Here is a 13,906-nt window from a genome sequence, read left to right as displayed (position 1 = left end):
CCAGTCCTGGGCTTGGGCTCAGGGCTTAAGCACTGTCCTTGGACTTTCTCAAGGCTAGAGCTCTACCACTTGAGCCTCAGCACCACTTCCAGCTTTTTGCTATGTATGTGGGGTACCGAGGAATTGAACCTGGGTCTTCGTGCATGCTAGTCAAGCACTCTACCACTAGGCCAAACTCCCAGCCCCTAGGCTCAATTCTTAACCTCCTCCCCAAAGCTCTTAACATAGAAATGGGGGTACATTATAATAGTGATCTGTATTATTTGCTACACTATTGGCATATAAAGTATTTAAAAATATTAACGTGTGCTAGAAAATAGCCATCAGGACTCAGTTTTCATTAAATTCTTTTTATGTTGGTTGTGGGGCTTGAACTCAGGGCCTGGTACTACCCTTGAGTCTTTTTGTACTCAGGGCTAGCACTCTACCATTTGAGCCACAGCATCAATTCTGGTTTTTCAGTAGTTAATTGGAGATAAAAGTCTCACAAGGACTTTTCTGCCTCATGTCTGCCTTTGAACCATAATCCTCAGATCTCAGCCTCCTAAGTAGCTAGGATTACAGGCGTAAGCCACCAGCACCCGGCCATCCCTTAGCTTTTTGGCTCAAGACTGGGGCTCTACCACTTCAGCCACAGCTCCATTTCCCAGATTTTCTTCAAAAAGATGATGGTGTCTTCAATGTAGCATGGAAGTAACTCCAATGAAATCGAAGTAGTAATGCAAAGGCATTGGGCTTGTGCCCTTACATCTGCTGTGAACATTACTCATCACATTATGTTAATTTAGTTGAGTCACTGAGTTCATATTATGCTTTTATAAGATGTAGGTATATACAGAGGAAATTACTTAATATGACTTGGGTTTGGGGTTGTTTTTTTTTTTGAAACAAGGTCTTGCTAAATAATCTGAGTTGGCTTCAAATTTGCGATCCCTTTGCCTAAGTCTTCTACGTGCTGGGATTACAGGCATAAACCACCAAGCCCAGCCAACTTTATAAATCTCTATGTTATTCATTCATACATTTACCTTAACATCAGGGCCTTAGGGTGTTCCCTATTTCAAACAAAGTATAGATTAGCATTACACTTAAATGGAAGCCAACATCGCTACTCAGAGATAAAAGTAACCAGATTCTAAGATACCAACATAAATCCACATAATGATCAGGCCATTATTTCCTCTAATCAACTTGGATGAAATCACACTTGAGATCCTCAGAAGATACTCTAAACTGTACTCAACTAGATGGGCCATGCAATTTGTTTCCATGAGATCAGGAATTTGGGGTGAATGACCTCAACTCAAAAGTAACAATGCAAAACAAGAAAAACAATGGAAAAGAAAAGAAAAGATGGAGGATTGTCAATACAAACCTTGCCACTTTCAGCATTCTTTTCGATCTCTAAAGTTTTAATCTGTTTCTCAGCTGCCTCAAGCTGCTGTCTAAGTGTCTCAATTTCCAATTTACCTTCGGAACTGGCTTTCCGAAGGGCATCAAGATCCAATAGCTTTTCTTCAGCAGCCTTGAGCTGTGATGTAAAATTACCAATGGCTTTGGTTTGTTCATTGCATTTGGCTTGCAGAACCTCTAGTTCCTTTACCTTTATTTCAGCCTCCTGCAATTTGTTTAAAGTGTCTTCCATTTCCACTAGATGCTGGTCTTCTGCATTGTCCAGTCTTGATTTGATGGCCTCCAGATTGTCCTCCTTCTCCTTAATGATTGCCATCAGCTTAGCCTTCATGGCTTCTACCTCTTTAGCATGAGCAGACCGTTCAGAGTCTTGTTTATTCTGCAGACTTTCTATTTCATGCTGGTAATCTAGTCTCAGTCTCTCTATTTGTGTCTTTAACTCGGCAAATTCAGCTGTCTCTGTTCCAACCCCTTTGCTAAAAGACACCTTCAGCTCCTCCATTGCCTGCTGGTGGGATGCGATGGCAGTCTCCAGTTTGGACTTCCACAAAGCTATCACATCTGAATTTTCCTTGTTAGCATGGTCAAGCTTGCTTCTCAAGGACTCATTTTCTTTGGAAAGCTTCTCTGTAGCTACATGTAGAGCCTTTATTTCCTTCTGAAATGTCTCTTCCCGAGTTCCAAAATGCTCCTTCAGGGAAGTTATTTCTCTCTGGTGGTTAGTATGGGTGGATTCTAACTTTTCTTGCAAAGAGCTTATTTCTTGCAAAAGGGAAAGTGACATATCCACATCTCCAGTAGGTTTACTGGACTCTAGCCGCCTTCGGAGCTCAGCTACTTCCTGTCCTCTCAACGCTAGGTCTTTTTCTAATTCCATTATACGTGACTTTTCTGACACTGTGGCCACCTATTAACAGCATTCCAAAGAAAAAGAGACCACTTAAATAACAAATCACTGGTAAGCTTTCTTTCCACAGTAAAGACCTTTACAAACTTATAAATGTTTCTGGGTTAACTTATCTCTCACTGTGACAATGGCCTAAAACCATTACTAGTAGCTCCAATTTAAAATTAAGAACTGTGGCAAACTTCTACAACATTTTTTTTTTTGGTGCGTCGAGGCTTGAACTCTGGGCCTGGGCACTGTCCCTGAGCTCTTCAGCTCAAGGGTATCACCTTACCCCTGGGCCTGGGTACTGTCCCTGAGCTCTTTAGCTCAAGGCTACTGCCCTACCCTTGAGCCAATCTCCACTTCCTTTTTTTCTGGAGGTTAACTGAAAAGAGTCTCAGGTCCTTTTGTGTCTGGGCTGGCTTTGAACCTTGATTCTCAGATCTCTGCCTCCTGAGTAGCTAGGATGATAGGCGTGAGCCATCGCACCAGCAAACTTCTACAACTTTGAGATGCTAAAGAAATCTAAAAATGGATACTGAGCGTAACTTCCTCCAGTAATAATTGCTTTTCCTCTAAAGAAACTTAAATCATGGAAGTAACCATTAGCTGATAGTAAGGTAATAGTTACTAGATACATCTGCTCCCCATCGCCCAGGCGATGCGCTTGGTGATTTATAGAAGTGGGATGGTGAACAGGACAATCAGTGGACACACATCACCACTAAGCACTAAACGTGGCTCATTTCACATGCTGTCAGATGTGCTCCAATACACAAATCAGGCATTAAAAACATTATATATATAAAACTATATATGTAATTATATACATATATGCATATATATAATATGCACATAAATACATATACATGTAGAAATGTGGACATCCATCCATACATTTTTTTCTTTTAAAGCCAATATGGAGGCTTGAATGCAGGGCTTCTCACTCTCACTTAATAATCTTTTAATCATGATTTCAGGATGAAATGGTATTTTAGATATGCTGATTTAAATATATTATTAAAATTTCAATTATGGCCAAGTGTCGGTGGTGACTCACACATGTAATCCTAGCTAATTAAGAGGCTAAAATTTGAGTATCATGGTTCAAAGCCAGCCCTGGGCAGAAAAGTCCCTGTGAGACTCTTATCGCCAAGTAACCACTCAAAAACTGAAAGTAGCCTTGTGGTTCATCTCAAAGTGGTAGAGCGCTAGCCTTGAGCAAAAGAGCTTAGGAACAGCATCCAGGCCCTGAGTTCAAGCCCCATGACCAACCAAAAAAAAAAATTCAACTGTAACTTACTAAACACAGTTAATGTAGGTGTCATAAAATCGTAGTTCTATGTGGTTTTCATTACACTTCTATTGGCTAACACTTCATTACTATCAAGTATTCCAGTGAATAATATATTGTCTATAGAATAAAGGCCTAAACTGGATAAAGGAGAATTACTAACTTTTCTTTAAATAACAAAGAAAGACTACTTACCTGCAACAAGCATTAGATTCTTATAGAAGGACTCCTTTATGGATTTTCTAATTCTAACAGCATTTTGATATCTGCACCTAACCCAGTGGTTCTCACTATTAGAGTTTACATTAAATCACCTGGAATGTACACCTAAAATGCAAAGTCCCATCTATTTCCACATAATTTTATTCTATTTGAGAGCTGGAAGTTTTTAAGTAAACCTGCATATCATTTTCATCTCAAAAAATTATTCCCCACTGCTACCGAGGCAATTAGCTCAGTACATGAAAAAGGGTAACTTCTGGTATAATAATTATTTGATTGACCTGGGAAATAAAAGGGAACACAAGTCATTTATAAATACCAGTGATCCCACATTTTAAGGATCAGAACTATTCCAGTATCAGACTCCTCTCCACATTGCCTCTATTGGGAAGAATATACAGACAAATTTTCTCTGCCTATCGACACAGATTATAACACTGATGAGATCCAGGAGAGAGAGAGGACAAAGAAGCGTGAGGGTTTTTGAAAAAACTGCACATTCAGCCACTCACGATCGCAGAGGTAAATAAAATTACTGTGTCTTAGGGTCATTATAGAGGCTTCAAGACCAGGAGTGTAACCTAATGGTGGAGTGTTTGCCTAGCATGTACATAGACCCGGGTTCAACTCCTTGGTACCACATACATAGAAAAAAGTCGGAAGTGGTGCTGTAGCTCAAGTGGTAGAGTGCTAGCTTTGAGAAAGTCAAAGGACAGTGCTCAGGCCCTGAATTCAGGCCCCAAGACTGGCAAAAAAAAAAAAAAAAAGAACTAGAGGCTTCAGGTTAAAGATGACAATTCACTCATATCTTGCCTAAGTAAGATACTTGGTTGCAAGTCCAATAGAGTACTAGTTCTATATAATAATCAAATTGAGACAATGCCAAGTAAAAAGTAAATGAAAATATTAACATGACTTTGGGGGGGGGTACTGGGGTATGAACTCAAGGTCTCATGCTTATTAGGTAGTAGCTCTACCTCTGAATCATGTGTCAAGACCTTCCTGCACTGGATATTTTAAGATAAGGCCTTGGGTTTTTGTCCAGGAGACATCAGGATGCACAATTTGCCTGTTTTATGCTTCTTGTTATAACAAGACATGTCCTACCATGGCTAGCCTCATATTCGAAATGGAGTCTCAAGGACTTTCTGCCCAAGTAGTCCTACAACTGCAATCTCAGCCTGCTATGGCACGTGCTAGGCATGTGCACCTATTGCTGACTGAGACTCTTACATGTCTGTCCAGGCTGTCTTCCAACAATTTTACTAATCTCCCATGTAACTAGAATTGCAGGACAACCAACATGACTATATTTTATTTTATTTTTCACATATGTAATAGCACTTCTTTTTGGCAGTATTAGGGTTTGGACTCAGGGCCTTGCAGGCACTCCTACCTCTTGAGCCACACTCCTAACTCAAGAGACCACACTTCAGTTTGAAATTTTATTTTCCCTGCCCTTGGTCAAAACTAAAAGGCAGGAGCATTGCTAATTTTTCTTCATGTTTCCACAACATCAGTGTTCATAAATTGGATTCCTTGGCTAAAAAGAATTTTAAGTGCTTCCTTAAAAGGAATGGTTATTTTGTGCTTGGCAAATCAAGAATGAAGATCAATAATAGAAAACACGGGCGTTTTTTGTTTCTTGGTTTTTTTTTGGAAACAGAAGTTTTGAGCCAGACATAAGGGCGTGAATGCCTTGTAATTCCAACTACTCAGGAGGCTGACATCTGAAGATCGCAGTTTGCAGTTTGAAGCCAGTCCAGGTACTAAGCCTGTGAGACTCTTATCTCCAATTAATCACCAGAAAACCAAAAGTGCTGCTGTGGCTCCATGGGTAAGGTGGTAGTTTTGAGCTGAAGAGCTCAAGGACAGTGCCCAGACCCAGAGTCTAAGCCCCATGACTGATCAAAAAAAAAAAAAAAAAAAGTTTTTTGAAATAGGTGCTTGAACCATATCTTAGATAGACGCCATTTTATCTAAAGCAGAAAAGAAACCAGGTGCCAGTGGTTCTCATCTGTAATCCTAGCTACTCAGGAGGCTAAGATCTGAGGATCATGGTTCTAAGCCAGTCTTTGTTTATGAGACTCATACTTCCAATTAACTACCAAAAAGCAAGAGGTAGAACTGTGGCTCAAGTAGTAGAGCACCAACCTTGAGCAAAAAAGCTCAAGGACAGTTCTTTAGCCCCAAGTTTAAGCCCTGGGACTTGCACAAAAATTGAATATAAAGATAACATCAAAGTTGGTTGCTGACAAAACTAAGGCATGGGAGAGGAGTTTAGAAGTAAAAAACACAAATATCTTTACTTTATCATCTGGTTACATCAAAAAACATTCATCTTATCATTCCCTTGTATTTCCCAGATCAACTTTTGAGTTTTCAAATAACAAAAGAAACAGCACCAAAATAACACCTCTTTTTCTTACCAAATACAGGAGAAGCCATTAGTTTTTAGGCTGAGAACCTTTTCCATAAAAACGTGATTGAAAGATTATTCAATTTTCTAGATTTTTAGATCAATGATTTCTCAATAATGGAAATTTCTATAAATACTAATGATTCAAAAGAATCAAGATAACAAATTTGATCAAAGACAATAATTTTTGAAATTTTAAAGTTAAAGACAATCACAGTCAAATTCATAATGTAAATGTATATATGAATAAATACTTTTCATATATGACTCTAGTTATCTCAGCACAAAATTACTTCTACAATAAACTCCATTTTGTGGTAGTTAAGAGCACAGAACTCCAGAGCCAAATGGCCTAGATGCAAATCCTGGCTCCATTATTACTCTGAACTTGTGACCTTCAGCAAATTAACCATTCTGTGCTCAGTACTATCAACAACACAAGGGGAATATTACCCACTACTAGCGTTGTGGTGAGACTACTACTTGCGAAGCACTCAGTTCATGGCATGATGTAAGCACCTACAGGTATTCAATATAAAAATGAACAAAAACAGGCTTCAAGGGCCAAACACATTGAAATGGGGACAGTAAAAAGTGATTCTGTTCCCAATACAAATATCCTTCCTAACCACTGAGATATCAATATTGTAGGTGACACAAAGGAGGTAGATAAGAAGAAAGATCAGCTATCATTAAAATTAAGGTCCTTAAATTAAAAGAGCCAATGTTTCAATTTCCTCTCCCGGGCAGTATAGGGAAAAGGTAGGAAATAAACATAAATTATTGATAACCCATTTACTAGGACTATGAGAACAAGAGGACAATTGACTGCTTGTGGCAAACTGAAGAAATGTGTTTCAAAGAACCTCAAATGCAATTGTGGAATCCATACTGTTTATGTAGTTGTAAAGTTTTTCTTTTCTTTTTTTTTAAATAGCGGTTTTGGTTGGGTTAACCAAAGGAATGAGTCTTTGCTTCAGACAAAAGATCAAAAGAATACCTGTGCCTACTCTGTGCATAAAGATCTGAGCAATACTGAGAGCAAACTCAGGTTGAACCACTGGGTCTCAAGGCTCAGGCTGACAGCAAGGCAGGTTACCCGACGTGTCCACCATTCACACCCATGGGGCTGCTTCATGAAATAGTGAAAACCATTACCCTAGTGTCTTCTAACTCCCTCTGGAGTTTGTCAGCTTTGGTCTTTTCAAAGAGCAGGCTCTGTTCAAGCTCCTTAATGCGGGCATGCTCCAGTTTGGTCTGCGTCTGTTAGTAAAAAGGAAGAGGAAGAAAACACAACAGTGCCACCATGACATGCCAGCACAAGAGGAGAGAGAGCGGCATGCAGAGCCACCAGTTCCTTCTGCCAAAGGATGAACAAAAGGCGTAATGGAGAAAGGAAGATGATGAAATTGCGAGGAGTGGGTGAGGATGTACGCTATACATAAAAGGGTGAAGGTGGGCAGAGGACATGAGCTAGTCTATTGGAAAAGGAAAAAAATGGAAAATATGAGGCAAGATGGAGTATCAAATGCATGCAGCCAAAAATGTTATATGGATAAGTGAAGTTTATCAGCACATATTAGAATAGTTAATAGTCCTCTAAACTATCATCTTCCCTCCACCCCAAAATGGCTACTTGACATTAATGTGTATGCAACCGACTTGATGACTTCAAAAGGTAGACCAAAAAACTGGGCACTGGTGGCTCACAACTATAATCTTAGCTACTCAAGAGATTGAACTCTGAGGACAGTAGTCTGAAGCCAGCTTGGGCAGGAAAGTCCACGAAACTGTTATCTCCAATAAACTACTCAAAAAAAGGGTCAGAAGTGAATCTCTAGCTCAAGTATTATAGTGCTAGCCTTGACCAAAAGAAGATCAAATCTGGGCATGGTGGCTCATGCCTGTAATCCTAGCTACTCAGGAAGCTGAGATCTGAGGATCGCAGTTCAAAGCCAGCCTGGGCAATGAAGAACGTGAGACTTTTATCTCCAATTAACTTCTAAAAAATGGGAAGTGCAGCTGTGGCTTGAAGGGTAGGGCAATAGCCTTGAACTGAAGAGCTCAGGAACAACACCCAGGCCCAGAGTTCAAGCCCCATCACCCACAAAAAAAAAAAAAACAAAAAACAGCTCAGGCTGAGTTCAAAGCCTCAGGACTGGAACAAAATAAAGTGACCCAACCCTCAGAATGACATGTAATACGGCAAAGACAATGTGACAATTTTCTAAGTGTTCACGTGCTTAGAGCCAACCCTTTGACCTGGCATATAATTTGCCACAAGCAAGGGCCAAGAACTAACCTTAATAAAAGAATTCAAAATCTAGAGCTAAGGAAGGCAGAGCAGTGACCTCTGCTGAAATAGGTGAACGGTGTCTGGGCAAGGTTCTCACCCACATTCTCATATAAAATGAAAAGGAGATCCAGGGGCCGGGAGTTTGGCCTAGTGGTAGAGTGCTTGCCTAGCATGCACAAAGATCCGGGTTCGATCCCTCGGTACCATATACATAGAAAAAAGCCGTAAGTGGTGCGGCTCAAGTGGTAGAGCTCTAGCCTTGAGAAAGTCCAAGGACAGTGCTTAGGCCCTGAGTGCAAGCCCAGCACTGGCACAAAAAAAAAAAAAGGAGATCCAAAAATTCTAATTTCTTCCAACAGGAACTATTCACACTATATGCTTGTGGGTGTAGGGGCTAGGGAGGGAAAATATTTAGTCTCTCAGTCTCTTTGAGTCTCTTAAAGAACAAAGAGTAAAAATTAATCTCAAACGGTAAGGGGACTAATTTCCATTCTAAAATGAAGTTGTTTATATCAGCTCAGAAAAGTAGGAAACAGTGACAACACAAAGATCCCAGGGAGAACTGCGCCTTGGAGGCCATGCAGGTACCAAGTATCCTCATCCTGTACCCAGATTATCTGACAGGAACCCAGAAGGTACCCTCTTCCTACCAGGTTCATGATATCAGACTAAATGTAGCTTTAAGCCCACCCAACTCCCCTACCCAAGAAGCCACCATGGACATAAAACCATGAACAGCTGCAAGTTATTTGGATTAACTTAAAATATAAAATATTCTGTAGTTCTTACTATCCTGGGCTATCAGTCTGGATAATGACAATGAGAAAATGACAACAGAGGTCAAAGTGACAACAAGTAGAGCAGAACTTGAGGAGAAAGTGGGGATGTGAAAGTCAAAATTATATCTTTACTCACTCCACTGGTGGTACCCTAGGAAATTCAATACATTCAAAGGGTCACTTTGTTTATGAACCGGGTATAAACAAGTCATCGTGGGATACTTAAAAGGTAAATTTAAAAACTTCTGCCAGGCACAGCTACTTCAAGAGGCTGAAATCTGAGGATCGCAGTTCAAAGACAGCCTGGGCAGGAAAGTCCATAGAGACCCTTATCTCAAATTAACCACCAGAAAACTGGAAGTGCTGTGGTTCAAGTGGTAGAGCACTAGCCTTGAGCTGAAGAGCTCAGGGCCAGTGCCCAGGCCCAGAGTTCAAGCTCCACAACCAACCAAAAAAAGGTTTAAAAAATTCATGCTGGGTGCAGTGGCTCTCGTCTGTAATCCTAGCAACTCAGGAGGCTGAGATATGAGAATTGCGGCTCAAAGCTAGCTAGGCACTAAAGTCTGTGAGACCCTTATCTCCAATTAACCAGTAGAAAATGGGAAATGGGGCTGAGGCTCAAGGGACAGGGTAGTAGCCTTGAGCTGAAGGGCTCCGGGACAGCGCTCAGGCCGAGTCCAAGCCCCATGATGGGGGAATGGGGGTGGGGGAGACTTCTAAAAATTCTTTATATCCCTCAATAATATGATTAAATTCAAAACTTAATTGGATAGTAGTTTTTGGTCTTTGAGTTTATCTGTTCTCCTAAGAATCTAATCCAAATCCATATAGTGGTTACAGTTTCAGGAACTGAAATTCAAATCTAATAGAAAACTGCAAAAGGCAAGAACTCTTTTTTTCTTTTCACCCTAAGTTAGGTGTCCTTCAGGAAAAAGGTCACCACATGCAGATAAGGGCACTCATCCATCGATGTGACCTCCTTCCTACTCAAAGATCTTTCAGCTAAGCGCAGCTGCACTCCTCACTGACAGGAGAGCACACACATGATCAGGGCACCACAGCAGCCCTTTACTAGCCTCAAGCAAGGGAACCAGAGATCCACCTCCATTTCAAAGCCCATGTGAAAGTGGGACAGTGAACAGGACAACACTCCCTTGTAAACTACTGCTTTCTTAGAATAAAACATGGTATCCCAAGAGGAAAGGCCTGGAGTGAGGGCTTGAAAGGAAAGCACACAAAGAGGCAGCAGGGAGGTCCCTGCACACTGACACCAGAGGCAGTGAGCTCTTTCTGGAAAGAGAGAAGAGACTCAGATCACTGAAGCAGTTTTGCAAAAAGGAACTCTTCAGAATGAAGACCTTCTAATAAGTTCCATCTTGTACATTTCAACTGCCATGAGGTGGTAAAAAGAAAAATACTTCTTTAATTCTGAGATCTTGTGTAAATAAAACAAAGCAAAGAAACAAAAACAAAAACAACTTACCAGCTATTTCATTCATAGCTGGCACAGCAATGCTCTCAAGCCCACTTTGGTAGGTTTGTTTTGTGTATTCAATCTCTAAGGTATTTAAAAAACAGGCATAGGCTGGGAATGTGGCTTTGTGGTAGAGTGCTTGCCTAGCATGCATGAAGCCTTGGGTTCGAATCCTCAGTACCACTTAAATAGAAAAACCTAGACATGGCACTGTGGCTCAAGCAGTAGAATGCTAGCCTTGAACACAAAGAGGCTCAGGGATAGCAGCCAAGCTGAGTTTAAGCCCCAAGACCAGAAAGAAAAAAATAAAGGCATGTCCAGTAGCATTGTTCCTAGGAAAAACTCCTTTCAGTAAAAGTAAGCTTAAAACACACAGGAGCTAAGTGCAATTGTGTGTGCCTATAATCCTAGCTTTTGGGAGGCAGGTAGATAAGTTTGAGGCCAATCTGGACAATTTAGTAAGACACTGTCTCAAAATAAAACTAAAAGAGGGGAACAGCTCAATGATTGAGTGCTTCCTTAATACCACAGAGAAAAATTTAAAAGAAATTAAATACATTATCTCCACTTTCATACATCAAGGAAAACGCTGAATCAACAAATCTGGAGTTGAATTTCTTGTCAGCTGCAGTGGCAGGTACTGGACAGTAGTGGGAGTGCATGGAAAGGCAGTGGGGGCTGCTGTCTCACGATTCCAGCTCTAGATGAAGACAACTTAAAAACCCTCCTCCTGCTAGCGCTACAACTCCTTCATCTAATGTACTTTATGCTTCTCATCAGCTATCATCACCTAAAAGACACTCTGAATTAGGTAAAGAAGGCTAGGTCCTCAGACATTTTCCCCCCACTTTGGCAAAAATTCTTCAAAAATAAATATTTGCCGGTTCATTCAACAAATAATTTGTTCAGGAATCAAATGTAATTGCTTTGAAAGCCACATGCACAGAAATATTAAGGTCAAATGTCCCAAGGTCAGAGTATGCAGTTAGTATTAGAGTGTATCAATAAGCATTTTAATCTGGAATCAATCTGTGTTAAAGGAAATATCCACACAGTTAAGTGCCCTCTTACATTCTCAGGATCTTCAGAAATCTGGCTCTTTTGCTATCAGTAAAAAAATAAAAAAATTAAGCAACAACAACAAAAAAAAGAGATCCAACTAAAGTTTCAATATGTGTTAGGGTTTCAAGAAAACTGATTAATTTCAAGTAAGTTTATCAGACTATACTAGCCTAGTTCTTATATAAATATCTTAACCCTCCCAAAAAACAGCAGAGGCTGTAATTCATATGAATTAGATGATGATATGAAACTTCTAATGAGACTATGGGGTGTTTTTAAATGGATGAGCACAACACAGAAGTCAACTAAAGGATATGACTACATATGAAATGAATGAAGAACTTGTTTTCTATTAAATTGTTAATAAACCATTAAATTCTGGATCCTACAAAATTCAGAAGATGTTGCCTTTATTCTTCTCCAGTAAAGATACACCGATATTCAAAGAAATCAGAGTTCTTGTTTGGGAAGGCCATGATTTAAATAGAGTAGCGCAGCTAAAAGACTCTAAATGGCTAAAACGTGTCTTCTGAAGACCACAAGACTACTGCCATTTTTACTAAAATGTTACAGATGAAAAACCATTTCAAGGGCTGGGAATTTGGCTTAGTGGTAGAGCGCTTGCCTAGCATGCATGAAGACCTGGGTTTGATTCCTCGGTACCATGTACATAAGGAAAAAAAAAGCTAGAAATGGTGCTGTGGCTCAAGTGGTAGAGCTCTAGCCTTGAGAAAACCCAAGGACAGTGCTCAGGCCCTGAGTCCAAGCCCTGGACTGGCAAAAACAAAAACAAAAAACAAAAAAACATTTCAATCTGGGCAAGGGGCCTGTGGCTAACATCTGTAATCCTAGCTACTTGGGAGACTCGAGATCTGAGGATCATGGTTCACAGCCAGTGGGGGAAGGAAAGTCCAGAGACTTTATCTCAGACTACTCAGAAAAAGCCAGAAGTGCTGTGGCCCAAGTCATAGAGCACTAGCTTTGAGCAAAAAAAGCTCTGGGACAGTGCCCAGATCTAGAATTTAAGGCCTCAAACTGGCAAAAATAAATAAATAATTACAGAATTTTCAAAATTTGAAAAAGTTAATTCATATTTGTCATATATCTGGCAGTGGCTTAAAAGTATCAAATCATTTAATTCTGGTGTCTAATGTAAAATTATTAATTAGTCATGAATAATTATTTACCATGAAGAGGTAAGAAACCTGGCTGAGCACTGATGGCTCATGCCTGTAATCCTAGCTACTTAGGAGGCTGAGATCTGAGGATCTTGGTTCAAAGCCAGCCCACCCACCACGGAAGTCTGTGAGAGTCTTATCACCAATTAAACACCAGAAAACTAGAAGTGGCACTGTGGCTCAAAGTAGTAGAGCATTAGCCTTGAGCAAAAGAGCTTGAGGACAGCACCCAGACCCAGAGTTCAAGTTCCACAACTGACAAAATAAATAAGGAAAAAAGAAAGAAAAGAAACACAAATTGCTCTTATTTTGTATTCTGGGAACTTTAAAAATTCAACTATTTGGATTGGAGGCTCAGGTTCGATTTCTCGGTATCATATTCATAGAAAAAAGCCAGAAGTGGTGCTGAGGCTCAAATGGTAAAGCTCTCTAGCCTTGAGAAAGTCCAAGGACAGTGCTCAGGCCCACGACTGGCAAAAAAAAAAAAAAAAAAAAAAAAAAAAAAAAAATTCAGCTATTACGATGTATAACAATTCTTTTGTAAGGTGGTAAAAGCAGTTGAGTGAGATAAAGCAAAATCTTAATATGGTCTGTTTTGAAATGTTCTTCTAAAATGCCATTTCTAATCATTAGAAGAACATGCACAACAATCTCATTTAGGACCACTTTCAATTGCAGGCATACTGCCAGATTTATGACTTGATTGAGTCCAATTCATGGTTTTGAATGTTCAAGTATGGAATAGTAATGCACATCTTTCTCTGCCACCAAAATTGGAAAACCACAATCATGGGCTCAAGGAAAAGCACCATCACCTCAGCCGCAAAGTAATACTATAATCCAAATGGGCCAGATGCAGGGTACCTGCTATTCTCTGAGC

The 13,906-nt window shown here is 40.1% G+C and overlaps 1 protein-coding gene across 3 annotated transcripts in view; it reads right to left on the bottom strand.

Moving 5' to 3' along the window:
* Clip1 (CAP-Gly domain containing linker protein 1) overlaps nucleotides 1-13,906 on the bottom strand; it is a 73,498-nt gene that overhangs the window by 39,827 nt on the left and 19,765 nt on the right. The window contains exons 9-11 of one of the 3 annotated variants that reach the window (XM_090319969.1): nucleotides 11,858-11,890; nucleotides 7,396-7,500; nucleotides 1,376-2,320 (exon numbers count right to left, since the gene is read on the bottom strand). In XM_090319969.1, coding sequence (XP_090176095.1) covers nucleotides 1,376-2,320; nucleotides 7,396-7,500; nucleotides 11,858-11,890 — 1,083 coding nt within the window. The remainder of the gene's footprint in view (nucleotides 1-1,375; nucleotides 2,321-7,395; nucleotides 7,501-11,857; nucleotides 11,891-13,906) is intronic. The other 2 variants (XM_090319967.1, XM_090319968.1) reach the window with 2 other exon arrangements.

Source organism: Megascapheus bottae, chromosome 28 (genome assembly GCF_031878675.1).
Source record: "Megascapheus bottae isolate mThoBot1 chromosome 28, mThoBot2.hap1, whole genome shotgun sequence".
NCBI classification, from domain to species: domain Eukaryota; kingdom Metazoa; phylum Chordata; class Mammalia; order Rodentia; family Geomyidae; genus Megascapheus; species Megascapheus bottae.
The sequence above is the reverse complement of the archived record's forward strand: the minus strand, read 5'-3'. Positions and strand labels throughout refer to the sequence as shown.